This window comes from Prionailurus viverrinus, chromosome B4 (genome assembly GCF_022837055.1).
Source record: "Prionailurus viverrinus isolate Anna chromosome B4, UM_Priviv_1.0, whole genome shotgun sequence".
In the NCBI taxonomy this organism is placed as follows: Eukaryota; Metazoa; Chordata; class Mammalia; order Carnivora; family Felidae; genus Prionailurus; species Prionailurus viverrinus.
In genome coordinates this window covers 10864197-10890931 of record NC_062567.1, presented here as the reverse complement: position 1 = coordinate 10890931, position 26735 = coordinate 10864197, and the positions used below count along the sequence as shown (strand labels likewise).

The window sequence follows — 26735 nt, the reverse complement described above, 5'->3', positions numbered from 1 at the left end:
CCGAGGCTAGGTCTGGGGGCTCTTCTACTGTAGTTGCGGGAGGGCTGGTTTTTCACTCGTCGCCCACGCCCTTCTAATCCAGTTTCTACCTTTCAGCGCCTGGCGGTGTTGGCTCTGTCTCTCTTCCCGCTTTTCTGTATTTGGCTTGCCTAAGGGGACGCAAAACCCTAGTCCTTGTCCCAGTGCCCCCATCTCCGTCGCATCCCCAGCACCAGGAAAATCAAGATAAACGGGGGATGAGGGGTGGTTTGCGATTTAAAAAAAAGTGCTTACAGGCAACAATGTAGGCGATCATGAGCCCCCTGAAAGGAGAGAGTAAAGAAGACTTTGCGTTCTGCGACAGCGGCTCAGAAAAGTCCTCCAAATGTCCGCTGTAGCAACTCCGACCAGTGGAAACTAACGGTTATGAATGGAGTCGCTAGGAAGGCACGGACAACCGCAAAACAGCTGAAGGACGTTTGCAAGGTCAGGCCTCTGAACCTGTTGATTTAGCTGTGGCGAGAACTTAGAAGAAAGTAGGTTGCTTCTGACTTAAAGAGCCTGCTCCCTCCCCACCCCATTCCTTTCTCTTTTCCAGCCCAATTTAGCGCCCCTCCCCCACTTTACTTTTCCTCTCTCTATCTTTCTCAAAAATTTTCCGTCCTCAATCTCTTCACTGCTCGTTTTGTTTTCCATTTTTTGGATCTATTTCCTGTATTTTCAGTTTTTGTCACCCACATAGTGCCCAACTGGTGATAAACAAAACAAAAAACTGTGTTCCCTTGGGTCAAAAATTATTGCAGGTTACACAGGGTTAAAGTACAGTTTGATTTTTTTTTTTAATCACAATTGAAAAGATTAAGAAGAATGAAGTTACAATGAGTTTGAGTGTAACAACAGGCTTTTGTTTCACAAAATGAATCTTACTGGTTCGTGATGAACTGCCAACATTCAGTTTTAAAGTAGTCTTAGATCTCTAGCTTTTAAGCTGTAACAGAAATGCAGACGCACATACCTAATTGAAATGCTAGAGTGATGGGAAGGAAATGTGAATAAATTTTTGTCCCCCTAAGGTTCCAGACTGTGTAGTTAGATTTGTAGCATCTTCTCAGTTTGCATTCCCTCTGTGAGTATTACCTACCATTTACACCCCATGGCTCTGGGGCCAGGCTGCCTGGATTGAAATCCTAACTCCATCCCTGGCCAAGTATCTGACTCCTAAAGCAAGCTAATTAACCCTCTCCATGAAGTGATAAAAATAGTACCTGTTGTGCTTATTAGAAGAGATCATCTCTGTAAGATGATTAGCACAGTGGCACAGAAAAAGTGCTGGGTAAGTGTAACTGTGATACATCCAGGGACAATCTGAATTACGAGTTAATAAAAATTAACAGTAGCCTCTATGATTTTAGTGCATGTGTTTTATTTTGAGACTGCCAATATAATTGCCACAAGAATTTTGCTAAAATGAATAACCACACTTCAAAGAAGTTGGATCACACAAACATTGCAAGAAAAAAACCAAACACTTCTCCCGTGACCCAATTACTTCAAAACACATTTCCTTTCAGTGTTCCTTTCTGATTTGTTTCACATTTGTGCATGTATTTAAATTGTGAAATAATACAGATTAAATTTTGTATTCTGATTTTCTTTCCATATAACTTTTTTCAATGTTTCTCACATAGTCTTCAAATTATCACTTTAACTCACGTGGTGTATGTGTATATATATATGTACATATGTATATAGAACCTTTTTTTAAATGTTTATTTTTGAGAGAGAGAGAGATACGGAGTGTGAGTGGGGGAGGGGCAGACAGGGAGGGAGACACAGAATCCAGAGCAGGCTCCAGGCTCTGAGCTGTCAGCATAGAGCCGGTCAAGGAGCTTGAACCCATAAACTGTGAGATCATGACCTGAGCTGAAGTCAGATGCTTAAGGGACTGAGCCATCCAGGCGCCCCTGTATATATAAGCTTGTAATGACAGCTATTCAGTTATTTTGCCCTGTAAAGCCTCAATTTGGTCTTTGAATAATGAAGTTTACTTTTTACATTAATTCCAGAATTGGACTATTGGTAGATTTATATGCTTGTCGTGATGTAAGAGTGGTTTAAGGGCCTTGGTGATAAGTCATGTCATTAGGTATCTGTAGATGCAACCTAAACGTGAGACATTTCAAGCCGTTAAGCGATCTCTAAGCAACAGCATGGTGACGTGCCACACATCCATAGATAAGGCCAGTAAGGAGAAAAAGAATCTAATCGGATGTAGGCCATTTGTTATACTTCTGAGACAGCAAAAGCAAGATCAGCATGTTTATCAGTTCCCTGCCTCCCTAGGCCCATGGGACATCCCTAGTCCCAGAGATCACTAACCATAGGTGTCATGAGTGATGGGGTCACTGCATTGACAAGCCAGCTTTAAACTTCAGCTGAGCAGTTTCATAGACTTACACAGAAGCCTGCAGCTATATATACCCTAAGGTGGCGAGCAGAGAGGGCAGGGGGCAAGGTGAAAAGCATTAGTCTCCACTAAAACTAGGGAAATGGAAGAGAAACACCTTTTTTAAAAAATTTTTTAATGTTTATTTTTGAGAGAGAGAGAGTTGGGGAGGGGCAGAGAGAGAGAGGGAGACAGAGTCCGAAGCAGGCTCCAGGCTCTGAGCTGTCAGCACAGACCCTGATGCAGGGCTCAAACTCACGATCCATGAGATCATGACCTGAACTGAAGTCCTACATTTAACCAGCGGAGCCACCCAGGCGCCCCGAAGAGAAACACCTTTGTGGGAGTCTTCCACAAGATAGGGACCCTCGCTGCAGAAGGGTTCTCAGGCATTCTGCCCCTGCAGTCAAGCCTTGCCTACATGGCTAGACGGAGACATGCAAGGTTGTCAGGGGGCCTTGGAGGAGAGCTGTCCTATTCAAAAAGAGATATTTGAAAGATCTTAAATGGTCAAAGAGCTGTCTGGGGATTTTTTTTTTTTTTAGTAGATTCTATTTATTAGAGTTTTGTTTTGTTTATTTTTTTTTTTATTTTTTTTTCAACATTTATTTATTTTTGGGACAGAGAGAGACAGAGCATGAACGGGGGAGGGGCAGAGAGAGAGGGAGACACAGAATCGGAAACAGGCTCCAGGCTCTGAGCCATCAGCCCAGAGCCCGACGCGGGGCTTGAACTCACGGACCGCGAGATCGTGACCTGGCTGAAGTCGGACGCTTAACCGACTGCGCCACCCAGGCGCCCCATGTTTTGTTTATTTTTTGAGGTTTTCTTTTTTTTTTTTAAAGTAACCTCTGCACCCAATGTGGAGCTCAAACTCACAACCCCAAGATCTAGAGTCACACGCTCCACTGACTGAGCCAGCCAGGTACCCTTGTTTTGTTTTCTTTTTAAGGGCAGAGGCCTAATGTGATAGGAATCTAGGCTTTAGATTTTCTATAGGTCCTAAAGAGCCAGCACCAGTAATTTTGGAAATAAAGTGTCTGTATGATACAAAATAAGCTACAGGTAACTATTCACAATGTACCATAGATATACATAAACATAAACCTATAATTTTAGACTTTTTTAAAGTAGACATTTATATTGGGGTGCCTGGGTGGCTCAGTGGTTAAGCGTCTGACTTCGGCTCAGGTCATGATCTCATGGTTCGTGAGTTCGAGCCCCACATCGGGCTCTGTGCTGACAGCTGGGAGCCTGGAGCCTGCTTCAGATTCTGTGTCTCCCTCTCTCTCTGTGTCTCAGCTGGGCTGGGTGCTAAAAGGCCTCACAGAGAGGTGCCGGTTCAACCAAGACCTGGAGGAAGTGGAGGACTGAGCCGGGGAAGAGTGGGGGAAGGTTGAGGCCCTGAGGCAGGAGTGTGCTTGACCTGTTAGAACAGGGAAAGAGACCCAAGCAGCAGGGGGAGCCCTCGGAAGGAAGGTGAGAATGACAGGAGAGGAGAGAAGTGGCTCTAGGCTTGTAGCCCACACTAAAGATAATTCTTACCCTGAAGGCTTCCTGGAGGAGGAGGTGTGAGTCTTGAAAGAGGGCCTGGCCAGTTAAGAAGATGGGAAAGAGCATTCCAGACAGTGGGATGGTAGCTAGCGATGGGCCTGGATAGCTGGGGGTGGGATGTGCATGTGAGGAAGGAGAGCAGTGAAAGATGAGGTTGAACAGGTCAATAGGACCTGAATAATCCTGGACCACCACATACACTATGCAGAGGCTATTCTAAAAGGAGAGTTAGCAGGCGCCTGAGTGGCTCAGTTGGGTGAGCATCCGACTTTGGCTCAGGTCATAATCTTGCGCCTCTGTCTCCCTCTCTCTCTGCCCCTCCCCTGCTTACGTGCTCTCTCTCAAAAAATAAATAAAAAACATTTTAAAATATAATAAAAATAAATAAAAGAGTTACCGTTTTGCTTCAGACAATAGATCTCAGCCCTGCTGTGTCACTCCTGGTGCTTGCACCCCACAGCCTTTAACATGATCTCTGGTGGCAGGAATCAGGCATTAGGTTTGTGTCTGTGGTTTGTCTTCCAGATTAAATGCTCAGCCACAATTAAGAAGTGCTCGTCTTGATAAATACTACACAAAGTGACCTAAAGAGTCATTGCAATCCCTATCAAAATCCCAATGGGCATTTTTGTTGCATTAAAAAAAATCCTAGGGGCACCTGAGTGGCTCAGTCTGTTAAGCATCTGACTTCAGCTCAGGTCACGATCTCATGGTTCATCAGTTCGAGTCCCGCGTTGGGCTCTGTGCTTACAGCTCAGAGCCTGGAGCCTGCTTTGGATTCTGTGTCTCCCTCTCTCTCTGCCCCTCCCCTGCTCATGCTCTCTCTCTCTCAAAAATAAACATTAAAAAAAATTTTTTTAAATCCTAAAATTCATATCAGATCTCACAGAACCCCTGAACAGCCAAAGCAATCTTGGGAAATGAAAAACAAAATTGGAGGGCTCACACTTTCAGATATTAACAACTAACTACAAAACTACAGTAATCAAAACAGTGTGGTATTGGTATAAAGACAGACTTATACATCAAAGGAACAGAGAGCCCAGAAATAAACTCTCACATAAATGGTCAATTAACTTTTGACAAGGAGGCCAAGACCCTTTAATGGGGAAAGAGCTGTTTTTTCAACGAACGGTGCTGGGAAAACTGGATATCCACATGCATATGAATGAAGTTGGACCCTTATACCTCATGAAAAATGAAACTCAAAGTGGATCAAAGAACCAAACTTATGAGCCAAAACCATAAAACTCATAAAACATAGGGGAAAATCTTTGTGACACTGCATTTGGCAGCAATATCTTGTATCTGACAACAAAAGCACAGGCAACAAAAGAAAAAAATAGATAAATTGGTTCTTCATCAGAATTAATGTTGTGCATCGAAAGACACCATCAAGAGAGTGAAAAGCCACAGGGAAAGATATTTTTGCAAATTATATCTGATAAGGGACTAATATTCAGAATATATAAAGAACAACTCAATCACAAAAAGCAAAAACAAACAAACAAAAAACCGTGGGGCCCCTGGCTTGCTCAGTTGGTAGAGCATGCAACTCTTGATCTTGGGGTTGTTAGTCTCCCAAAAAGCCAACTCAAAAATGGGCAAAGGACTTGAAAAAGATATTTCTCCAAGGAAGATATATTAATGTCTGATAAGCACATAAAAAGATGCTCAACATCCTTAATCATTAGGGTAATGCAAATCAAAACCATGATGAGATACCACTTCACATCCATGAGGGTGGCTATTATTAAAGCAACAGAGGGGCGCTTGGTTGGCTCTGTCGGTTAGGCATCCAACTTTGACTCAAGTCATGATCTCATGGTTCATGGGTTCAAGTCCCATTTTGGGCTCTGTGCAGACAGCTCACAGCCTGGACCCTCCTTTGGATTCTGTGTCTCCGTCTCTCTCTGCCCCTGCCCGGCTTGCACTCTTTCTCTCAAGAAATAAAATAAAATAAACATTAAAAAAAAAAGCAGGAAATAACCAGTGTTGGTGAGGGATACTGTGAAATCAGAACCCTACTACATCACCAGTTGGAATGTAAAATGATGCAGCTGCTGTGGAATACAGTTTGTCAATTCCTCTAAAAGTTAAAACGTAGAATGATGATATAACCCAGCAATTCCACTCCTACGATATACCCAAAAGAATTGAAAGCAGGGACTGAACAGATACTAGTATGACAATGGCCATAGTTGCTTTATCCACAAGAGCCAAAAGGTAGAAACAATTTAGATGTCCATCAACGAATGAGTGAATGTCCTATTTACATACAATGGAATATTATTCAGCCATAAAAAGGAATAAAATACTGACACCTGCTACAACATGGATGAACTTGAAAAACATTATGCTAAGTGAAATAAGCCAGTTGCAAAAGGACAAACATTGTGCAATTATGCTGTATAAAGTCCCCAGACTAGGCAAATTCATAGATTAAAAGGTAGAAGAGAGATTACCAAGGCTGGGGGGAAGGGGAGGAGAAGGTGTTTAATGGGCACAGAGTTTCTATTTAGGAGGATGAAAAAATATTGGAAATACTGGCGCTGGTTAACACAGCATTATGAATGTACTTAATACCACTCTAAATACTATTTTTTCACTCATTTTTCTTTACTATTCCTTTTTTATCTCATTTTCATTTTTTTCTTTACTTTTTTCTCATTTCTTCCTTTTAATTTTTTTCTCATCTTTTCCTTTTATTTAGTTTGTTAGTGTTCAGTTTTGTTTATTTCTATGCTCATCTAGCATTGTGTTTTGATTCCATTACAAAGATCAGCTGATCAGGTGGACTCTGGAATTTTCTTTTGAGGTGACGTGGGCCAAGCTTCTCACCAACTTCTCCCAATTTTAAGTTGGCCTTGGGATACCTTGACTCCAAAGTCAACAGTAAGTCCAACATGCCCCCCGGGCCTCTCTGCTGTCTCTGCTGATGAGGGTCCATATGGCCAGCCACCAGCTCTCAAGACCATCATCAAGGGTTAACTTGGCCAAGCTGAAGTTGGCTCGATGCATCCTGCCTTAGGAAAGAGGTGGTCATTAAAATCATTGACAAGACTTAGCAGAACTCCTCCAAACTCAAGAGACTATCCTGTGAATAAGAATCAGGAAGGCTGTGAACCATCCCAAAACAATGATTTGAAGTGATCCAGACTCTGCCTTGTCCTGGAATACTCTAGTGAAAGAGAGGAACTTGAGTTCCTCCTGGCTCACGGCAGTCTGCAAGAAAAGAAGGCCACAGGCAAATTCCATCAGATGATGTCTGTGGGGTATGGTCACCAGGAGTGTGTTGTCCGTAGATTTAAAGGCATGTTCTTGGATGCTGCCATGGTAAGTTTGAAGACTTTGGCTTCAGTCACAATTCACCGTTGGCAACAGGCTGGGTGCCTCCTTTGGCAGCCCCCTCTCCGTGCTGCCCTGGAACCCCTCCAGGGTCAGATAAGATGGAACCGTGGTGGGTGTGTGGAATCTGAGGGTGTTCTGTAGACACTGGTCAGCGGACCCCTGCCTCCAAGGAGTACTCAGTGGAATATACCATATCCCCTTGTATATATGCAGGAAATGTGAAAAACTGCTCAAGATATCTCTCATTGTCAGTCTCAGCAAGAGAGCACTTTAGAGCCCAAGATCTATGGATGAATACAGGTCATGGAGACGAACTAAAAAACCCTTATGTGGAGCCACTCCCTGACTACAAGGAAGCCTGGTTGAGTTGATCGTGCCCGGGAGTCACACAGGGAAGAGATCAAGACTCGCTGATGGGCCGTAAGCACAAGGAAGCAATGACCTCCTGTTTGCTCCTGAGTTACGAGGGAGTCGAGCTGGAGGGCCATGTCGTGGCCCAGAAACCCCAGGCTTCGGCTGAGCTAACCAACAGCAGCATGCTTTTCTCGTCTCACCAGGTACAGCGTGGAGTCTGCAACACGGAGCGAGGTAGCCGTGAGCTGGCTGTTCTCACCTCTGATTCCTGCTCTAAGAGCGCTCAGAGGAGCAACACAGAACATGGGCCACCTGACAATGGTCAGGTGTCAGGGTAGAAGTTCCGCCAGTCCCCCACCCTGCCTGGAGAGGAAGAGACCACCCTCACCTTCAGAAGCAGTGGCCCCTCCACCAGCACAAATCGACTTCTGAATTCCCTGCTTTGGGAGGAGGCTGGCCTTGCCAGGCCTCCATGCAGAAGGGCAGAGACAGCCTCACCCTGCCGGAGTCTGGGGCCTCCACAGCCTGTGCTCCCCTCCACACTCCACCTCTGCACCCCAGTCTCCCAACAAGGCCGCACCCGCAGGGACCCAAGTGCCACGGCCCAGTCAGGCCTCAGGGCTGTGCCCCCCCAGACCTCTCAGGTGCCCCAGCCCAGCACAGACTCCCAATTGTGTCCCTTTGGCCACTTCTTCCGTCCACACATCAGAAGCAGTGGCAAAGCCACAGAGGGAACCAATTTCCTCCGGGGTGTGGCCGAAGGAAACCCGATCTACCTTGGCAACTTCCCACGGATGAGCCATTCCCGAGGCAGGGGGCGGCGGGGGACCACCGAGAACTTCTTCAGCCGGTTCAGGTTCAAGTTTATACTGAGACATCTGTGTTTCAGGTTTGCCAGAAGGAGCCTGAAAGCAAACACTGATAGGAGACACTCAGACCTCACAGACTGAGAGCAGAAACGGTGATAAAGGAGAACTGTGGGGAGGCCAAGCCGTGCTCATTACACTTGACGTGGGGTAGAAAGAACGTGAACTTCATGCAGCCCAGTGAGAAGGTGCAGGAGACCGGCCAGGGGCTGCACACAAAGAGGGGCCAGTAGGAGCCGAGGAAGAAATTTGCCCCGCTGCGTGTGCAGCGTACTCCGGCCAAGGGGATTTCGCACGGTGGATAGAAGGGTCCACGCGCTCACAGCTATCTCTCAGTGCAGTTCCACTTAAGTGGACAGCAGCACCTCTGCGGCATTCAAAAGCATCGCTTCCAAAACCACGGCAGCTTAACCTTTAAAAGGCTGCCAGGAGCCTCCAGGGAGACAAGGGGAGGGGCGGGCACCGGCACCCCTACCTGGGCAAGACCGCGGAGGCCCTGTGGCCTTCTTTGTGCCGGAGCCGCCAAAGCTCTGCAGCGCTTGGCCCGCGCGGTTCTCGTGTGCTCACGGGGGAGGCCACTTGGTGTTTCCACAGGGCAGTTTGGCAGGGCGTCAGAACCCTTAATGGGTTCTTCTGGGAAAAATCTCCCGGGTGACTTTCACCGAGGGCCTCACTAGCATTAGCGCAAAGCCTGCTGCCAAAAATACTTTGGAGTTTATCATAAGAAAACTCGGCTGCCCCTGATATATGCACCCTTAATGCCGCTTGTGTTTTCGGATGCTCGGTCTGGCTGCGAGTTGGGGGATGGGTGGGGTAAGCATTAGACTCCCTTGTGCTTGGACAGTGGCTTTAACCTCAGGGACTGGAAGTGAAGGAGGCAGCAAGCAGAAAATCAGCCTTTGTGTCATTGGCTGCTGTGCGACCTTCTCTCATTTGTAATTTTCTTCATTCTACACAATTTATTCCAGAACGCAGAGACAGGAGGATGCTTTCCCAGCTCGTTTTATGTGCCGGCATAATGCTGATACAGGGAAAAAAACAAAATAAAACAAGGCAGTATGAGGAAGGGAAGTTACAAAATAAAGATGGATGAAAAATCCCTCAAAATATAACTCATAGTCCAGTCATGTATTTAAAAAAAGAGAAACATTTCATCAAGTTCAAGTCAAAATTAATAAGGAATGCAAGGTTGGTTTAACAATCGAAAATCAATTCATGTAAGCTCTCTTGAAAAGATTAAAGGGGAAACATATGATCATCCCAATCCCAACAGAGACATTAAAAAAAGCTTTTGATGAAATTCTACATCCATTTATGAAAACAAGTTTTGCCAAACCGCAAATAGGAAGAAACCTCCTTAACCTACTAAAACATGTATATCCATCAAAATAAGCCAGCTGCAGTGAACATATCACATTTGATGGTGAAACACTGAACATGTTACCTTTAAGGAACCATATACTATTCCTAGCCATTATTATACTCAGGTCCTGGCTAGTGCAGAAAGGCAAGGAAAAGAAAGATTTGCGGAATGCCAAGGACTAAGTAAAACTATCATCATTCATAGACTATTGTTTGATAAATAGAAAACCCCAAATAGTTTACTGAAAAGTAATTAAAACTTAAGAGATCTATCAAGGCTGCTGGATAAAGAGTCAATAGACAACAATCAACTCCCTTTCTCTGTACCAGTTACAAAAGGATGAACAATGCAAATATTTTAAAGACTTCATCTATAACATAATAAAAAAATTACAAAGATGCTGAGAAATAAATCCCCTTAAGGGGCTCCTGGGTGTCTCAGTCAGTTAGGCATCGGACTCTTGATCTCAGCACAAGTGTTGATCTCAGGATGGTGTGTTCAAGCCCCGAGTTGGGCTCTGTGCCGGGCATGAAGCCTACTTAAAAAAAAAAAAAAATACACATAAGATGTGTAGACCTTTAATGGAGAAAACTGGAAAACTCTCTGAAAACATTAAAGAAAACTAATTGAAAAAGATATGAGTCATGAATAGTGAAACTCTGTCACAAAAATATCTGCTTCTCTTCCCCCACCCAACTGATGTAGCTTTTCAATGCAATTCTAAGAAAAATTCAAGAATTTTCTTTTGTGGAACATGACTCATGGATGTTAGAGTTTAGAGGGAAGAGCAAAGTGCCAGAACAACGCTTTGTGAAGATAAACAAAATAGGTAGGATTTAATGATTAAGACAGTTTGACATGAGTGGAGGGATAAGCAAAGGGAGAGTCCAAAAAATGATTATATAATTGCACCTTGTGTTTTCTTTTTAAATTTCATTTTATTTTAAAAAATTTTTAATGTTTATATTTATTTTTGAGAGAGAGAGAGAGACAGAGTGTGAGCGGGGGAGACACAGAATTGGAAGCAGGCTCCAGGCTCCGAGCTGTCAGCACAGAGCCCAATGCCGGACTCGAACTCACAAACCATGAGATCGTGACCTGAGTCAAATTTGGATGCTTAACGGACTGAGCCACCCAGGTGCGCCACACCTGGTGTTTTCTTAAACACACTCTAATCAGCCTTTGTCCCCCACCACTGCACTGAAACTTCTCTCTCCAGGTTGTCAGTGATCTTGACAATGACCAAGATCCAATCGATAACTCTCAGTCCTCCTCCGCCCTGACATGCTTTCTCACTTGATGTGCTTTCTGGACACCACATTCTCTTGGTTTTTCTCTTACTCAATGACCACTTCTTCTCTGTCTCCTACACTCATTCTTCCTCTCCTTTCCAAGCTCTTAATGTTGGATTTTCCATGGCTTAGTCTTCAATCCTCCTTCTTCATCTATATACACTCAGTTTCTAGAGTCACCCAGTCTGAGGGTTCTAAATACTATCTCTCTGTTCATGAGTACCACATTAATGTATCCCGCCCAAACTAGACTTGCTATCCAACTGCCTATTTGACATCTCCCTTGGATGTCTGATATCTGAAAACTCACATGTCCAGAACTAAACTTCTGATCTTTGCTCCCCGCCAAACCTACTCCACCAGTGGGCCTCCCAGTGACTCAGGCCAACACTCTTGGAATTATCCTGACTCCTCTCTTTCCTTCACATCCCATGTACAATCTTTGAGGGACTACTGTTGACTTTACCTTCAAAATATATCCAGAATCTGAGATACTTCTCACTACTACCACCTGAGTTTGAGACACCCCGTAAGTTCTTCCCTGGATTATAATTATGGTAAAGATTCTGCTTCCGACCTTGTTTCCCTGCAGTCTATTTTCAACACAGCAACAAGAGTGATCCCTTTAAAAAGTAGTGGTATCTTGGCAGATCACACCCAAAACTCTTCAATGGTTCTGTTTCACTCCCATTTAACCCCAAATGCCTTTGTGCAAGGTCTTGTCTGGTTTCCGTCTTCTATTCCCTGGCCTCTTCTGCTCCTCTGCTCTGGCCACGCTGGCTCCTTGGTGTTCTTCACACCTGCCAGGGAAGCTCGCTCTTGAGGGTCTCTGTGTTGGATGCAGCTCTTAAGGGGTCTTCCTGATCAGCTCTTTCACCTCCTTCAAGCTTTTACTCAAATGCCATCTTCTCAAAGAGACCTGCCCTGTGTCCCCTACTCACCACTGCAGGTTACCTCTTCCATCCCACATACCCACGACTGCCCATCTCAGCAATCAGAAAGAATGAAACCTTGCCATTTGCAACAAGGTGGATGCTGAGTGAAGTAAGGCAGTCAGAGGAAGAGAAGTATCATATGATTTCACTCATATGTGGAATTTGAGAAACAAAACAGATGAACATAGGGGAAGGGAAGGAAAAATAAGATAAACACAGAGAGGGAAGCAAAGCATAAGGGACTCTTAAATACAGAGAACAAAGTGAGGGTTGCTGGAGGGGTTTGGGGTAGGGGGTTGGGCTACATGGGGGATGGGCATCAAGGAGGGCATTTGTTGGGATGAGCACTGGGTGTTATATGTAAGTGATAAATCACTAAATTCTACTCCTGACATCATTATTACATTATATGTTAATTAACTTGGATTCAAATTAAAAAAAAAAAGACTTACCATCTCTTTTGCTCTTTTTAAAAATTGCACTTATCAGGGCATCTGGGTGCCTGAGTTGGTTGAACGTTCGACTCTTTATTTCAGCTCAAGTCATGATCTCCTGGTTCCTGAGATCGAGCCCCATGTCGGGCTCTGTGCTGAGAGCACTGAGCCTGCTTGGGATTTTGTCTCTCCCTCTCATGCTCTCGCTCTCTCACTCTCAAAAATAAATAAATAAACTTAAAAAAAATTTTTTTAATTGCACTTATAATCTAAAATCTTTTAATAGACTATAGAATTCACTTATTATATATGGTATTGTCTGCAATGCCCTACCAGAATGTAATGCAAGGATGGGGATTCTTGTTTGTTCTGTTGACTAATGTCTTTCAAGAACCTAAGACAGTGCCTTGCTCATAGTGGGCACTCAGTAACTATTTGAATGAATGAATGAGGAAGATAGGATATAATGGAATCAAGGGAGTCACAGAGGTAAGGATAATGTTCTATTTATTTAAAAAAAAAATCTTTAGGGGCACCTGGGTGGCGCAGTCAGTTAAGCGTCCGACTTCAGCTCAGGTCACGATCTCGCGGTCCGGGAGTTCGAGCCCCGCGTCGGGCTCTGGGCTGATGGCTCAGAGCCTGGAGCCTGTTTCCGATTCTGTGTCTCCCTCTCTCTCTGCCCCTCCCCCGCTCATGCTCTGTCTGTCTCTGTCCCAAAAAAATAAATAAACGTTGAAAAAAAAATTTTTTTTTTAAATCTTTAATGTCCACTTATTTATTTTGAGAAAGAGAGAGGGCATGAGCGGGGAGGGGCAGAGAGAGAGAGGGAGAGAGAGAGAATCCCACACAGGCTCTGCACTGCCAGCAAAGAGCCTGGAGTAGGGCTCTAACTCATGAGCTGTGAGATCATGCCTGAGCCGAAGTCAATTTAGCCAACTGAGCCATCCAGGCACCCTGGTAATGTTCTATTTCTTAAACTGGTGGTAGTTTCATAAATGTGCCCTTTATTTTTAAAATTTTACATATATATGAGTGTATGTATGTATATTGATCTGTAATCAATATTTAACAATATAGTAAAAAAAAAAAAAAAGAACTTGATTGTCCAAATTGATTCACTTCCTAAGGGCTCCAGAAAGCTGGGTTTTCACTGTACCTAGTATATTATTATCACTGGACAGAGGCATCAATATATCCATTGTCTTTTCTTTCTTTTTGTTCCTTGGAACAAGGCACCGTGGCTCTAGCCTCTGGTCAGAGGAGGGCAACTCAAGAGAACATGCTTTGAAAAGAGTTCTTAACATTAGATAATAAAACAGCACAGTGTACCTTCCCTTTCCCCTTTTCCTGATTTTTAAAAAATGTTTATTTTTGAGAGAGAGACAGAGACAGAGATAGAGCGCAAGTGGAGGAGGGGCAGAGGGAGAAGGAGACACAGAATCCCAAGCAGGCTCAGCCTGGGAGCTGTCAGCACAGAGCCCCACGCAGGGCTCGAACCCATGAACCTCAAGATCATGACCCAGAGGAGTCAGAGGCCCTTCTTTTCCTGATTTCTTATAACAACTATAATGCCCAAGTGTCTCAGCTACAGGTTCACACGGATACTGGCCCTCACCCCAGTATTTCCCTACTGGAACACTTGAGGGCTTCCCCAGCTGAGAAAGCACTCACTGTCCTGAAGCTGCCTTTCTTTTGCCTTTGTACCCCACAGTGCACCTGGAAATTTAAAAACTAAAAACCAAAAAAAGCCTGGCCATTGCGTTTCGTTAACATTAGCTTTTTGTCTTTTACTTGGAAATTCATTGATTACACCATGAAAAAATTTTCAAGGAGAAAATTTAAAAACCAAGGGATTTACACGAAAAAGAAAAGCAAATATTTTTTTTAAATGTAGTTTTATGCAAAAACAAGCTAAAATGAAAAAAAAAAACCAAGCTAAAATGTTTTAGGCCCTCTCTTTCCCATCTCTTGCATGGTTATATGTTGTATTGTTAGACGTTTCAAGTCAGTAACTTTCTAAATCCTGAATTTGTCAGTTCTTCCGGGCACCTGGCTCCATGAAAGTTTTTTTTTTTTAAATACTGTTTATTTTATTTTTTTAATGTTTATTTGAGACAGAGAGACAGAGCAAGAACGGGGGAGGGGCAGAGAGAGAGGGAGACACAGAATCCAAAGCAGGCTCCAGGCTCCAAGCTTCAGCACAGAGCCGGATCCGGGGCTTGAACTCACGAACAGTGAGATCATGACCCGATCTGAAGTCGGACACCCAACCAACTGAGTTATCCACGAAAGTTTCTTTTAAATGAAGAGTTGGAGGTAGTGGTGGGCAGGGGAGGTGGGGCACCTGGGGCTCGGTGGGTTAAGCCTCTGACTCTTAATTTCAGCTCAGGTCATTATCTCACGGTTTGTGGGACAGAGCGCCTCCCGCCCCACTTGCAGCGTGGAGTCAGGTTGGGATTCTTTCTCTCCCCCTCTGTCCCTTCCCCACTTGTGCTCTGTCTCAAAAATAAACATTTAAAAATATATAAAAACATAAATGAAGAGTGGAAAATTAACTCCTCATATCACCAGAAAATGCTGTTCCAGTTCTTTGAACAATTAATCCAATGTGAATCACAACCTCATTCTGTGTTATCTGTAGACCTGCGGTGACATTGGATTTGTTCCCCTGGCGAAAGGGCTCAAATTGAATACGCACGTAGTTTTGTGCCTTTGCCCTGAGAATTAGTTAGGGTGGTTGCAGCACGTGTTCAGAACGTATTTTTGCTTTTTAAAGAGAAGACGCCCTTTTCATTGCCGATGAACTGTACCTAGAGATGGGAGAGGAGATGTGAGACGTCTCAATATACTGTCTACAGTTCAGGTTTCTCGGTTTACGAGGGGGCGGTGGTATACATATATACACAAAAAGGAATCCCCACTGATTTCCTGCCCTGCAGAGACCTCTCTGGATTTCCTGAAAACGGTCTCTTGTGAAAGAATTGGGGAGCGAGCCAAGAGCTGAGAGGAACTCATTTGAATTCCCAGCTCCTTCCCTTTCCAGTTCCAAGCTGCACCCTCGCTCGCAACTGACTACCCTCGCGCGAGGCTGGAGAGCCGGACGGCTGCCTCCTACACGGCAGGTGCGGCTCACAGCTCAGCCCCGCCCCCAGAACCAATGACCAATGGGAACCATCCAATGGGAGCTGGCGGGCGGAGGCGCGCCGCTATTTAAGGAGCCGCGGGGCGGGGTCTGGGTGAGTGTGCGTCGGGAGTGTGGCTGCCGTTGGGTTTTGTGACCATGTCTCTGCAGGTAAGTCGAAGGCTGTGAGGGAGGGTTTGCCCCCCCCCCCCCCCCGAGGGGATCGTTGCAGTGGGGCGTGTGGCAAGCGTGACGCTCCTGGCCGGCGGGCCGCTCGGACCTGGAACTTGGGCCAGTTGCTGCCTGCAGTCCTCTTGCCCCCGTTTCCTCCCCTTCCCTCATCCCCGCTCCCGCCCGCCCCGAATTGTCCGTTGTGACCCCAGGACACTCCCACCTGCTTCGCGAGCGTCCATTTAGGACAGTGGGGACCGCACCGGTGCCATCTATGGATGGCGAGCCGGGGCTCCCTATGGCAACGCTTGTGAACCCCGGGGATTGGTTAAACGCCAAGTAGGCTCACGTTCCCAGGAGGACGGACACCGAGTTGCTCCGGGAGGACCAGGCGGCCCTGCCCCTCCAGTTCTTCCCATCTGAGAAATGGAGGCGAGGGCGGCTGGGGTCCCACCCGCACCGCCTCGCTCCTTGGTACAGCCAGGGGCCTCTCTCAGGCAAAAGTTGTTTTGGGCAGCAGACAGCTGTAAAACTACAATAAAAAATACTATTTTGCTGATATGCGAAAAAAGTAAATGTTCAGGGTGGGAACTTTGGGGAAAGAGAACTAATGTAAATAAAGGCCATCAGGAATTCCTTCACCCAAATGACAACCACTGCTAACACGATGGATTCGTTTCTAGTATGTGTGAAAAATGTGTATGTGTATATATATGCCTGTACGTGCTTGCACATACAGGTGCATGTATACATAGATACATGTGCATGGTATAAGTGTGTATATACACACACTGATTCGATTATACTCTTATGTGTATACAGTTTTGTTCCTGTACCTATCACTGTATTATGAGCCCCCTTCCAAGCCCCTGTCCGTCCTTCGGGTGCTGACCCCTTGGGCTTGGGCTAAGCGCCATGTCCTCTGGGAAGGCTTCTTCCACGCCCACTGACACTCTGTCCTCTGTGTCCCCAGAGTGCCTGCAGCTCCTCCACTAAAAAGTATCACGTGATCACTGTTGACTTGCTCATCTCCCACTGGAGGCCGAGCTCCTTGGGCGCCGGCTGCCCTGTTTCGTCCCCATGTGCCTGGCAAAGTCCTGGCACACCATAGGTGTTCAGTACGTGCATTAAGTATTATGATCCAAGTGATGAGCTCTGGCTGGGCAGGGTCAACAGAATGAAATCAAGAATATGTGCTTTCTTAATGGCATTTAATCTTAACACCTTCCCCCTGAGGTTAATAGTATCATTTGGGGGGGGGGGTGGAGTCTGAATCACAAGCACTTTGTTGCTAGCATAGAGTCCCATGGCATTGTCTCTCAAAGCTGGAATTCAAACCCAAGATCCTGATGTGAGGCCAGTGCTCTTTCCACTTGAGCTCCTCATGGTTGCACTGGGAAGGGCCCATAGAGAGGGTACATGGGAGCCACACCATGGAGCAGGAATGTATCAAGTTGTGGCCCCACAAAATGGCACGCTGGATGGAAAGAATGATCTTGGTCCCTGCTCTGGAATGGGCTTCTCTACCCTGGAAGGGAGAAGAAGGGGATCCTTGAAGTTGTGTGTGAAACTGTGTCAGGGGCTGACCTCTTGTAAAGAGGGCCAAGTGTTTCATTAGGTTATCAAATGGTTCCATGTTCCCCCATATTATGAGGAACGCTTTTCCAGAAGTTCCTTCCTGGAAGGCAGGGACCTAGCATGGTTGTTGAGAATTCTTAGAATTCTCCTCAAGGCTTGGCTTGCCAAGGGGAATTGGGTTTCTGTCACTGGGAAAGGGCATAAGACCTTACAGCAAGCAAATCTGGAGGCAAAGATCCCTATGCCTCTGAATAGCCCTGCCCGGCCCTTGGGAAGCCGTGGGCACTTATGGAGCATTTTCATTTTGTCCTGATTATAGACACAAGAGGGGCACACTATAGAACATTTGGACAGTATAGAAAGTGGTAAAACACCAGAAAACTTACCAATAATCAGAGGCAATTACTGTTTGCATATTTTAGTATACTTCTTGCTTGTCTTTATTTTTTCTACATGGCTTACAAAGCTGAGTGTATAAAGACAATTTGGTATTATTTGTTAAATCAACATATTTTTCATTGTGAATAAGTTTTCTCTAGAATTAGGTTGGTTTTTTTTTTTCCCACAAAGAGACTTAAAATAATAATGGTAGCTTTTGTTAAACACTCACCATGTCCCAGGCACTATTTAAAATATTTTATATGTGTTGGGACGCCTAAGTGACTCAGTTGGTTAAGCGTCCAACTCTTGACTTTCTCTCAGGTCATGATCTCCCGGTTTGTGAGTTTGAGCCCCATGTCGGCTCTGCACTGACAGTGTGTGGCCTACTTGGGATTCTCTCTCTCCTCTCCACAACCCCCCCCCCCCCAAATAAATAAATAAACTTAAATAACTATTTTACATGTGTTAACCTGATTAATCTTGCCAACAACCTTGTGGATAGGTGGTATTATTGTCCCATATTCTGGCTGAGAAAACAGACACAGGTTAAATAACTTCCAAGGACACATAGCTCTTAAGAGATGAAGCTGAGATTCTAATTGGGGCAGTCTGGCTCTGGCGCCAGTGTTTTGTTTTTGTTTTTGTTTTTGTTTTTGTTTTTTGAGAGAGAGAGTGCACGTGAGCAGTAGAGGGAGAGAGAATCCTAAGCAGGCCCTGTGTTCAGCACGGAGCCCGATGTGGGGCCTGATCTTACGACCCTGAGATCATGACCTGAGCCAAAATCAAGAGTCAGATACTCAATTGACTGAGTCATCTAGGCACCCCTAAAGCCTGTGTTCTTAACCATGACATTGTTTAAAGCAGTTGGCAACTTCCTAGAAAGAAACTCGGAAAGAGAAGGCAGGGTGTATGACCCTTGTCACATGCACCCATGCTTCTTAGACCCTTGTATGGATTAATTAGGAGGCTGGGCCATTTTCCAGGTTATTTAGGTTGGAGAACCCAGTCTCTCTGATTTACATGTGATTTTTGTTCATGACGAAACAACTGTCCTAGTTGTGCTACTGTTCTGTCTTTGGCGCTGGAGGAAACTTTATCCAGCACCTCTGCTGAGATCACTGAGGTTCTGACATTACATTGGGGCTATCCACTTTCTGTACTGGGACTTTGGATATTTGGATCAAAGGCAGCTCTGCATTGGAGAAAGAAAATGGGGGTGGGGGTGGAATGCCTTCTTGAGCTTTTCTTGTTTGATACCCAGGCCGGTGACATTTCCTGCTTATCCCTGATTTATTTTTTTAACGTTATTTATTTTTGAGACAGGGAGAGACAGAGCATGAACAGGGGAGGGTCAGAGAGAGGGAGACACAGAATCTGAAACAGGCTCCAGGCTCTGAGCTGTCAGCACAGAGCCCGACGCGGGGCTAGAACTCAAGGACTGCGAGATCATGACCCGAGCCGAAGTCGGCCGCTGAACCAACTGAGCCACCCAGGCGCCCCTGCTTATCCCTGATTTAAATAACACAAGGTAAAATAATGCTTATTTATTTTTTTTAAAGAATAGAAAAATTCTATTAAGGAAAATAGTTACCAAAGCCCTTTTTAGAGAAACGAAGAGGTTATAAGACAAGGGATAAAGCTAAGAGCACATAGGGGCCTCCTGGCTGGCTCAGTCTGTGGTGCGGGCAGCTCTTGATCTCAGGGTCATGGGTTCGAGTCCCACACTGGGGGCAGAGATTACTTAAGTAAAATATAAAACAAAATCTGTTTAAAAATACTAGGAGCCCATAGACATTCCTCTGTGCAGAATATGTCAACGGGGAGCTGCCGGCCAGCCTGACGATCTCTGGGAGTTGGGCAAAGAGGAACCAGGTGGTGAAAGCTCTAGACAAAGACTGGTTGGTAGCAAAGCTATTGCATGGCAAAGGGTGGATTGAGGAAGGAGAGGGGGAAGTGTCCATGAGGGGATCAACAAAGCTGCACTAAGTGTAATGTTGTTTCTAAAAAGTTATATTTGTATGCTTTAAACTTACAAGAAATGTGGGTTGAAATTTCTCTTGATAGATTTTTTTTGCCACCTTTTGACCACATTCATCCATTTCCCCCACCCTTCATCCCCACCTGTGGTAACTGCCAATCTGTCCTCCTTTTCCCTAAGTTTAGTGACCTTAGATTCCACATACAAGTGAGGTCCTTTAGTATTTGTTGGCCTCTGTCTGACTTCACCTCACACAATGCCCTCAGGGCCCATCCTTGTTGCTGCTCATGGCAGGATCTCCTTCCCTTTTATGGCTGAATGATATTCCAGGATGTGTGTGTCTGTGTCTGTATAATATTTTCCTTATCCATTCATCCATCATTGTGATGAGGGACCATAAGGCAAGCTGAGGGTCAAGCACAAGCTAGCACAACCCACCCCCCCTTGCCACCCCAGGTGGGATATGTGTGACATTCCTCAGACACTCCTGGCTGCCCAAGAACAAAGGAAAGGACAGAAGATAAAGGGTTAGACTGATAGAGTCTCCCTCAATTTACAAATATCTTAGTAGTAATATTACAAGAAAAAGGCAATCTTATCAGTAGCCTAAAGTCCAGGAACTGCTTACTTTCCTAATGTTAATGCTTTGCTAGAGGGAAACACAACCTTAGCTTGACAATAGCTAGGCCTCCAGTAATCTATGAGTCTTCTTTAGCATCTGGAAATCCCTTTGCTGACAGCTCAGAGCCTGGAGCCTGCTTCTGGATTCTGCGTCTCCCTCTTTCTCTGCCCCTCCCCTGCTTGCACTTGTCTGCCTCTCGGAAAAAAAATAAACATTAAAAAAAACAAACCACTTCCTCTTGACTTTACCTCCCCCATCTCCATAGTGTATAACCAGTCACTGTTCACAACCCCAGTGCTGCTCTTTCTGCCCACAGGTCCTGTCCCCATGCTTTAATAATAATCACCCTTTTGCGCCTCTTCAAGAATTCTTTCTTGGCCATCGGTTCTGAACCCCCTCCATCACCCCAAAACCTCATTGATAGGACACTCAACTTGTACTTTCCATGTCTTGACTCTTGTGAAGAACAAAAACCAAAACCACTGGGCGTGACCGTGGGGGTGCCAGCATCGCTGTGAGACGGGTTTTGCTTCCACCCAGAGGTAGAATTGCTGGATCACGTGGGAGCTGGATTTTTAATTTGTTGTTTTCCACTGTGGCTGCACCAGTTTCTGTTTCCACCCATAGCGCAGGAGGGTTCCCTTTTCTCCAAGGTCTCAGCAACACTATTTCTTGTCTTTTGATTTTAACCATCCTAATAAGAGTGAGGTCATATCTCGTGGCTTTGATGTGCATTTCCTGGTGATGAGTGATGTTGAGCACCTTTCCATGTGTCTGTTGGCCATCTCTATGTCTTATTTATTTTTTCTTAATTTATAAAGGATGTATTGGATTTTTTTCAGAAAAATTCTCTAAACTACATAACTAAGTTCTACACAGACAAGCTCTCATTCTTCATTTAGCCTTGATTTTCTTAGTTTTCATGTTTCTGATCATCTGCCATCTTTTTTTTTGTTATTATCTCCATTTTATTTATTTATTTTTAACTTATTTATTTAAATTCAAGTTAATTAACATAATTTTTTTCATCCACTGTCTTTTAAACCATTTGGCATTTTGTTTTTTCTGCGTTCCCCAAGCATTATGCAGCAACTGGGCTGCGGCCCTTCTCACTGATAACCTCTTCTTTTCAAGAGACAGGCACTTATTTACAATAGTTCTGTCGGTTCTGGGACCATATGAAGAATTCTGTCTAAAGGCTTTCCCTGCTTGTTGTCTTGAATCTCTCAGATCCTGATCTTTCAGCCTTAGAGCAAGTAGCTTTCATTCTAGACTGTACTTTTTATGCTTTCTCTTCAGCTTTCTGGGAATCGTTTCTTTTTTTGTATTTTTCGTTTTTCTTCTGCAAATGAGCTTCTTTCAACTTTCCTGATGACTTCTTTATGTTGTCTGGCCAGCTGTAGTTAACTTGTCTAGAATGTTATCTGGGAGGGGTTTTCTTTTTCTTTTTCTTTTTGCCTTCTTCTGAAGCCCTTTATCAGTGCGCACCCCTGACGCCCCATCTGAAGCCCAACCACCGCTCCTCTTCTCAGCCTTCCCCAAAAGGGAGCTCCACTTGCTACCCTGCTGCTGGGCTGCGCCTCCTTCTCCTCCCCCAGGGGGTGCTCCGCTTCCCCTACCATCCCACCCCCCACCCCCAGGTGATGCCCTGCTTCTCCGTCCTCCCCCAGAGGGTGCTCTGTGCTCCACCTCCTACGCTGGGCGGGCTGGCTCTCCACCCACATCACTAGTGACGAGGTGCGAGAGGATCTGTGCGGCGTCGGACCCTCTCCGTTTGCCTTCCTTTCCCATTTTGTTTAATTGATTTTTTTAAAGCCGTTGAGTGGTATGAGTTCTTTATATTTTTTAAATATTAAGCATTTTTTATTTTATTTCATTTTTGCATTGTTTATTTTTTAATTTTTTTTTTAGTATATGAAATTTATTGTCAAATTGGTTTCCATACAACACCCAGTGCTCATCCCAAAAGGTGCCCTCTTCAATACCCATCACCCACCCTCCCCTCCCTCCCACCCCCATCAACCCTCAGTTTGTTCTCAGTTTTTAACAGTCTCTTATGCTTTGGCTCTCTCCCACTCTAACCTCTTTTTTTTTTTCCCTTCCCCTCCCCCATGGGTTTCTGTTAAGTTTCTCAGGATCCACATAAGAGTGAAAACATATGGTATCTGCCTTTCTCTGTATGGCTTATTTCACTTAGCATCACACTCTCCAGTTCCATCCACGTTGCTACAAAGGGCCATATTTCATTCTTTCTCATTGCCACGTAGTACTCCATTGTGTATATAAACCACAATTTCTTTATCCATTCATCAGTTGATGGACATTTAGGCTCTTTCCATAATTTGGCTATTGTTGAGAGTGCTGCTATAAACATTTGGGTACAGGTGCCCCTATGCATCAGCACTCCTGTATCCCTTGGGTAAATTCCTAGCAGTGCTACTGCTGGGTCATAGGGTAGGTCTATTTTAAATTTTCTGAGGAACCTCCACACTGTTTTCCAGAGTGGCTGTACCAATTTGCATTTCCACCAACAGTATTAAGCACTTTTTAAAGATACATGATTTGCAAATATTTTTTCCCATTCCATAGGTTGCCTTTTCGTTTTGTTGATGCTTTTCTTTACCTTGTAGAAACTTTTCAGTGTGATGGAGTCTCACGTCTTTATTTTTGTTTTAGTTGCCCTTGCTTCTGGTGTCAGATCCGATCATTGCCGAGACCAGTGTCTGCCCCCTATATTTTCTATCTAGGAGTTTTATGGTCTAAACCAAAGGTCTTACTTGACCTTACTTTAAATCCACTTTGGGTTGTGCATAGTGTCAGATAGTGGTCCAGTTTCATTCTTCTGTATGTGGCAGTCAAGTGGTCCCAGCACCATTTGGTGAGGAGAGTGACCTTTCCCCCATTCTACATTCTTGGCTCTTTGTCAAAAATTAATTGACCGTATACGCATGCTTTTATTTCTGGGCTCTCTGTTCTGTTTCATTGATCTGTTTGTTTTTAGGCCAGTACCATACTGTTTTGATTACTGTAGCTTTGTAATATACAGTAGTTGCAAGTCAGGAAGTGTGATGACTCCAGCTTTGTTTTTCTTTCTCAAGGTTGCTTTGACTGTTCTATACAAACTTTAAGGTTGTTTTTTTTCTTTTTTTTTTTCTTTTTTTTTATTAAAAAAAAATTTTTTTTTTTTCAACGTTTATTTATTTTTGGGACAGAGAGAGACAGAGCATGAACGGGGGAGGGGCAGAGAGAGAGGGAGACACAGAATCGGAAACAGGCTCCAGGCTCTGAGCCACCAGCCCAGAGCCCGACGCGGGGCTCGAACTCATGGACCGCGAGATCGTGACCTGGCTGAAATCGGACGCTTAACTGACTGTGCCACCCAGGCGCCCCAAGGTTGTTTTTTTTCTATGTAAACTGTGCCATTAGAATGTTGATAGGGATTGGCTTCGACAAATCTGTAGATTGCTTTAGGTGGTAGGGACATTTAAACAAAATTATTTCTTCCAATTCATGAGCATAGAATAGCTTTCCATTTATTTGTGTCTTCTTCAGTTTTTAGAATTTTCAGTATTAAGAATTTTTAGTATTGGGGCGCCTGGGTGGCTCAGCCAGTTAGGCATCCAACTTTGGCACAGGTCATGACCTCAGGGTTTGTGAGTTCGAGCTCCACATTGGGCTCTGAGCTGACAACTTGGAGGCTGGAGCCTGCTTCAGATTCTGTGTCTCTCTGTCTGTTCCCTGATTATGCATGCACGCTCTCTCTCTCTCTCTCTCTCTCAAAAATAAATAAATAAACATTTTAAAAAAGAATGCTCATAATTAAGAATTTTATATAGTTTTCCCTATCTTATCTGTTTATCAGGTACCAGGAGAGGTATCTGTAAACGATAGTTCTGGTGGAGCCAGACTGTAATGGTTCCAATTCTGTTTGAAAGCTTCCTCTTTCTTTTTGAGTTCCCGGTGTTTGGTGGTAAATGCCCCCAAGATAGATGGGCCTGCCGGAAGTTAGTGAATGCACCATGCACCTTTTTTTCCTTTTGTTCTAGGCTGATTTTGATAGGATCGCCGAAGATGTGAAGAAGATGAAAACAAGGCCAAATGACGGAGAACTGAAAGAACTCTATGGGCTCTACAAACAATCTGTAGTTGGCGACATTAATATTGGTATTTCATATATATGTATACGTATGTTAATATTTTTAAAATAATATATTTAAAAATAACGATCAGTTTCATTTGAACAATGTTTGTTAGAAGTATAGAGTGAAAAATAACCTTGAAAATGCATCTGTCCTTCTTTTGGCAGAGTGTCCAGGAATATTAGATTTAAAAGGCAAGGCTAAATGGGAAGCATGGAATCTCCAAAAAGGTTGTTAATTCTTTAATAAGTGAAATAAACCTTCTTAATTGCCCGATACATCAGTGAGATAATCTGTCTTGTCTTTCTAGGGTTATCGAAGGAAGATGCCATGAGTGCGTACATTGCTAAAGCAAAAGAGCTGATAGAAAAATACGGAATTTAAAATTCAGCCAAGAGAAAGTTTTTCTTTTGAAACCTTCATAACGCTATCATGACCTAACATCTGGATAAGAAATGCACGGTTAACTCTACATGTCGTGAATATTTTTGCCATTAACATGAATTGTAATCCTTAATTAGCGGTACACTGAAACTGTGTTATGTAATGAAATTTTACTTGCCTAAACCAGATGATTGTAAAAGTTCTTTTAAAAAAAAATTTTTGCTCTGGTAGTATGTGCACAAAAACATTAACAATTTTTTTTTGGCTTACCAGTTTTTCTACAGTGAGTTGACATTATTGGTGTATAATCAAAACAGTTTATTAAGAACGAGTAACAAGGTTTTTCCTTTGTTGCACCGTGTAGCTTTGGGATTCTCACTGACCTGGGGCCTTGGTCAACCATAGACATCTGTGGTTCTTGTCCTTAGTCTGTAATTCTTTACTAGGTGACTGAGGCAAATTATGTAACCTCGCTAATCAGCCTCCTCTATAGAGTAGGGGGAAAATCAGTCTCACAGGGTTGTAAGAACTGAATGAGGAAACTGTAATCATCATACTTTAGTTTCAAGCACACGTTATGAAAAGCCTAACAACAAATAAGCTAAAAATTTTACAAAGAAACTTAGGAGTCGATGACTATTCAAAGAAAGAAAAAAGCTACCAACTATTTTTTCTCTAAATTTCTACATTTAAGACAAACCAAAAAATCAAATGTAGTATCTAGTGATAATAAACCTACAACTACTCCGCCTCTTACGCTCAATTTGTATTGTAGTGAAAATGCAGAGTCTGGAATATCATATTGGCCTAATCCTCAGTCTTTCTTGCGGGTACACAGCTTCCCTGGAGGAAGGTGGCCTTCTTTTAGCAGTTCTAGAATCTGTCTGAGATTGCATAGGATAAACATCATCAAAACCAGTGTAACTCTATTCCCTGGATAAGGGTGTGCATTTGGTATGCTATGACCAGTGAGGGACAGTTCATTTCATGTGACTTTAAAAAAAAAAAAAACAAGCAAACAAACAACCTAGGTTGACTAGATGAATTTCCAGGGAAGTGAAAAAAGCCGGTCTCAAAAGATTACGCTGTGTATGATTCCATTTATGTAACGTTCTTGAAATGGCAGACATAGAGGACGGAATAGTGATTGCCACAGAGGATGGAATAGGGAGGTAGGTGTGGCTTTAAAGAACAGCAGAAGGGATCCTGTGGGGATGGAATGTTCTGTCCCTCGACTCACAGTGAACATCTAGCTGTAACATTACACTGAGTTTTGTACATGTTACCATTGGGGGCAACGGGGTAGATCTGTATTATGTCTCACAACAACATGTGAATATACAGTTATCTCAAAATAACAAGTTTAATGAAAAAAAAAATCTAGTTGATTCCTATTCCGGAAAATTTTGGAAAGTAGAGATGATTCTCATCTCTACTAAATCTTCCCTAAAGATAGTCAGGAGTCTTCGATGATGACATCAGCGTCCAAATCCAAGAATATGAAGACGTCAGCAATGACGGGGCCGCTCCTTCTAATCGAGGGCCTGGAAGCTCCCAGAGCTACTCCCATGTGACTTCGCCTTCACCGGGAGGAGAGGCGGCGGAGAAGGCGCACCTCAACAGCCTGACATCGGCTACATCATGCAATTCCCACTGTGGACCGTATTAACTAACAGTTGTTCAAATGAATGATCACAAATCAAATGACTTTTGTGTCGCTCCTTCCATAGGGAGCCCTGGAGATGGTGTCACGCCAAAGGGTAAAAAGCACAGCAGGTACTAAGCAC

At 44.1% G+C, this 26735-nt stretch overlaps 1 protein-coding gene across 3 annotated transcripts; it reads left to right on the top strand.

Moving 5' to 3' along the window:
• The first annotated feature begins 75 nt into the window (after positions 1–75).
• On the top strand, positions 76–26735 carry ACBD7 (acyl-CoA binding domain containing 7). Of its 3 annotated transcripts, none has more exons than XM_047866854.1 (4): positions 76–465; positions 24472–24589; positions 24732–24794; positions 24875–26733. In XM_047866854.1, exons 1-4 carry the CDS (start codon positions 406–408, stop codon positions 24946–24948), a joined length of 315 nt encoding a protein of 104 aa, XP_047722810.1. In that variant the 5' UTR covers positions 76–405; the 3' UTR covers positions 24949–26733. The 3 variants fall into 3 exon arrangements, with proteins under 3 accessions (XP_047722810.1, XP_047722808.1, XP_047722809.1); XM_047866852.1 differs by lacking the exon at positions 76–465 and adding an exon at positions 15705–15866 and having other exon boundaries at positions 24472–24610; positions 24875–26735; XM_047866853.1 differs by lacking the exon at positions 76–465 and adding an exon at positions 15716–15866 and having other exon boundaries at positions 24875–26273.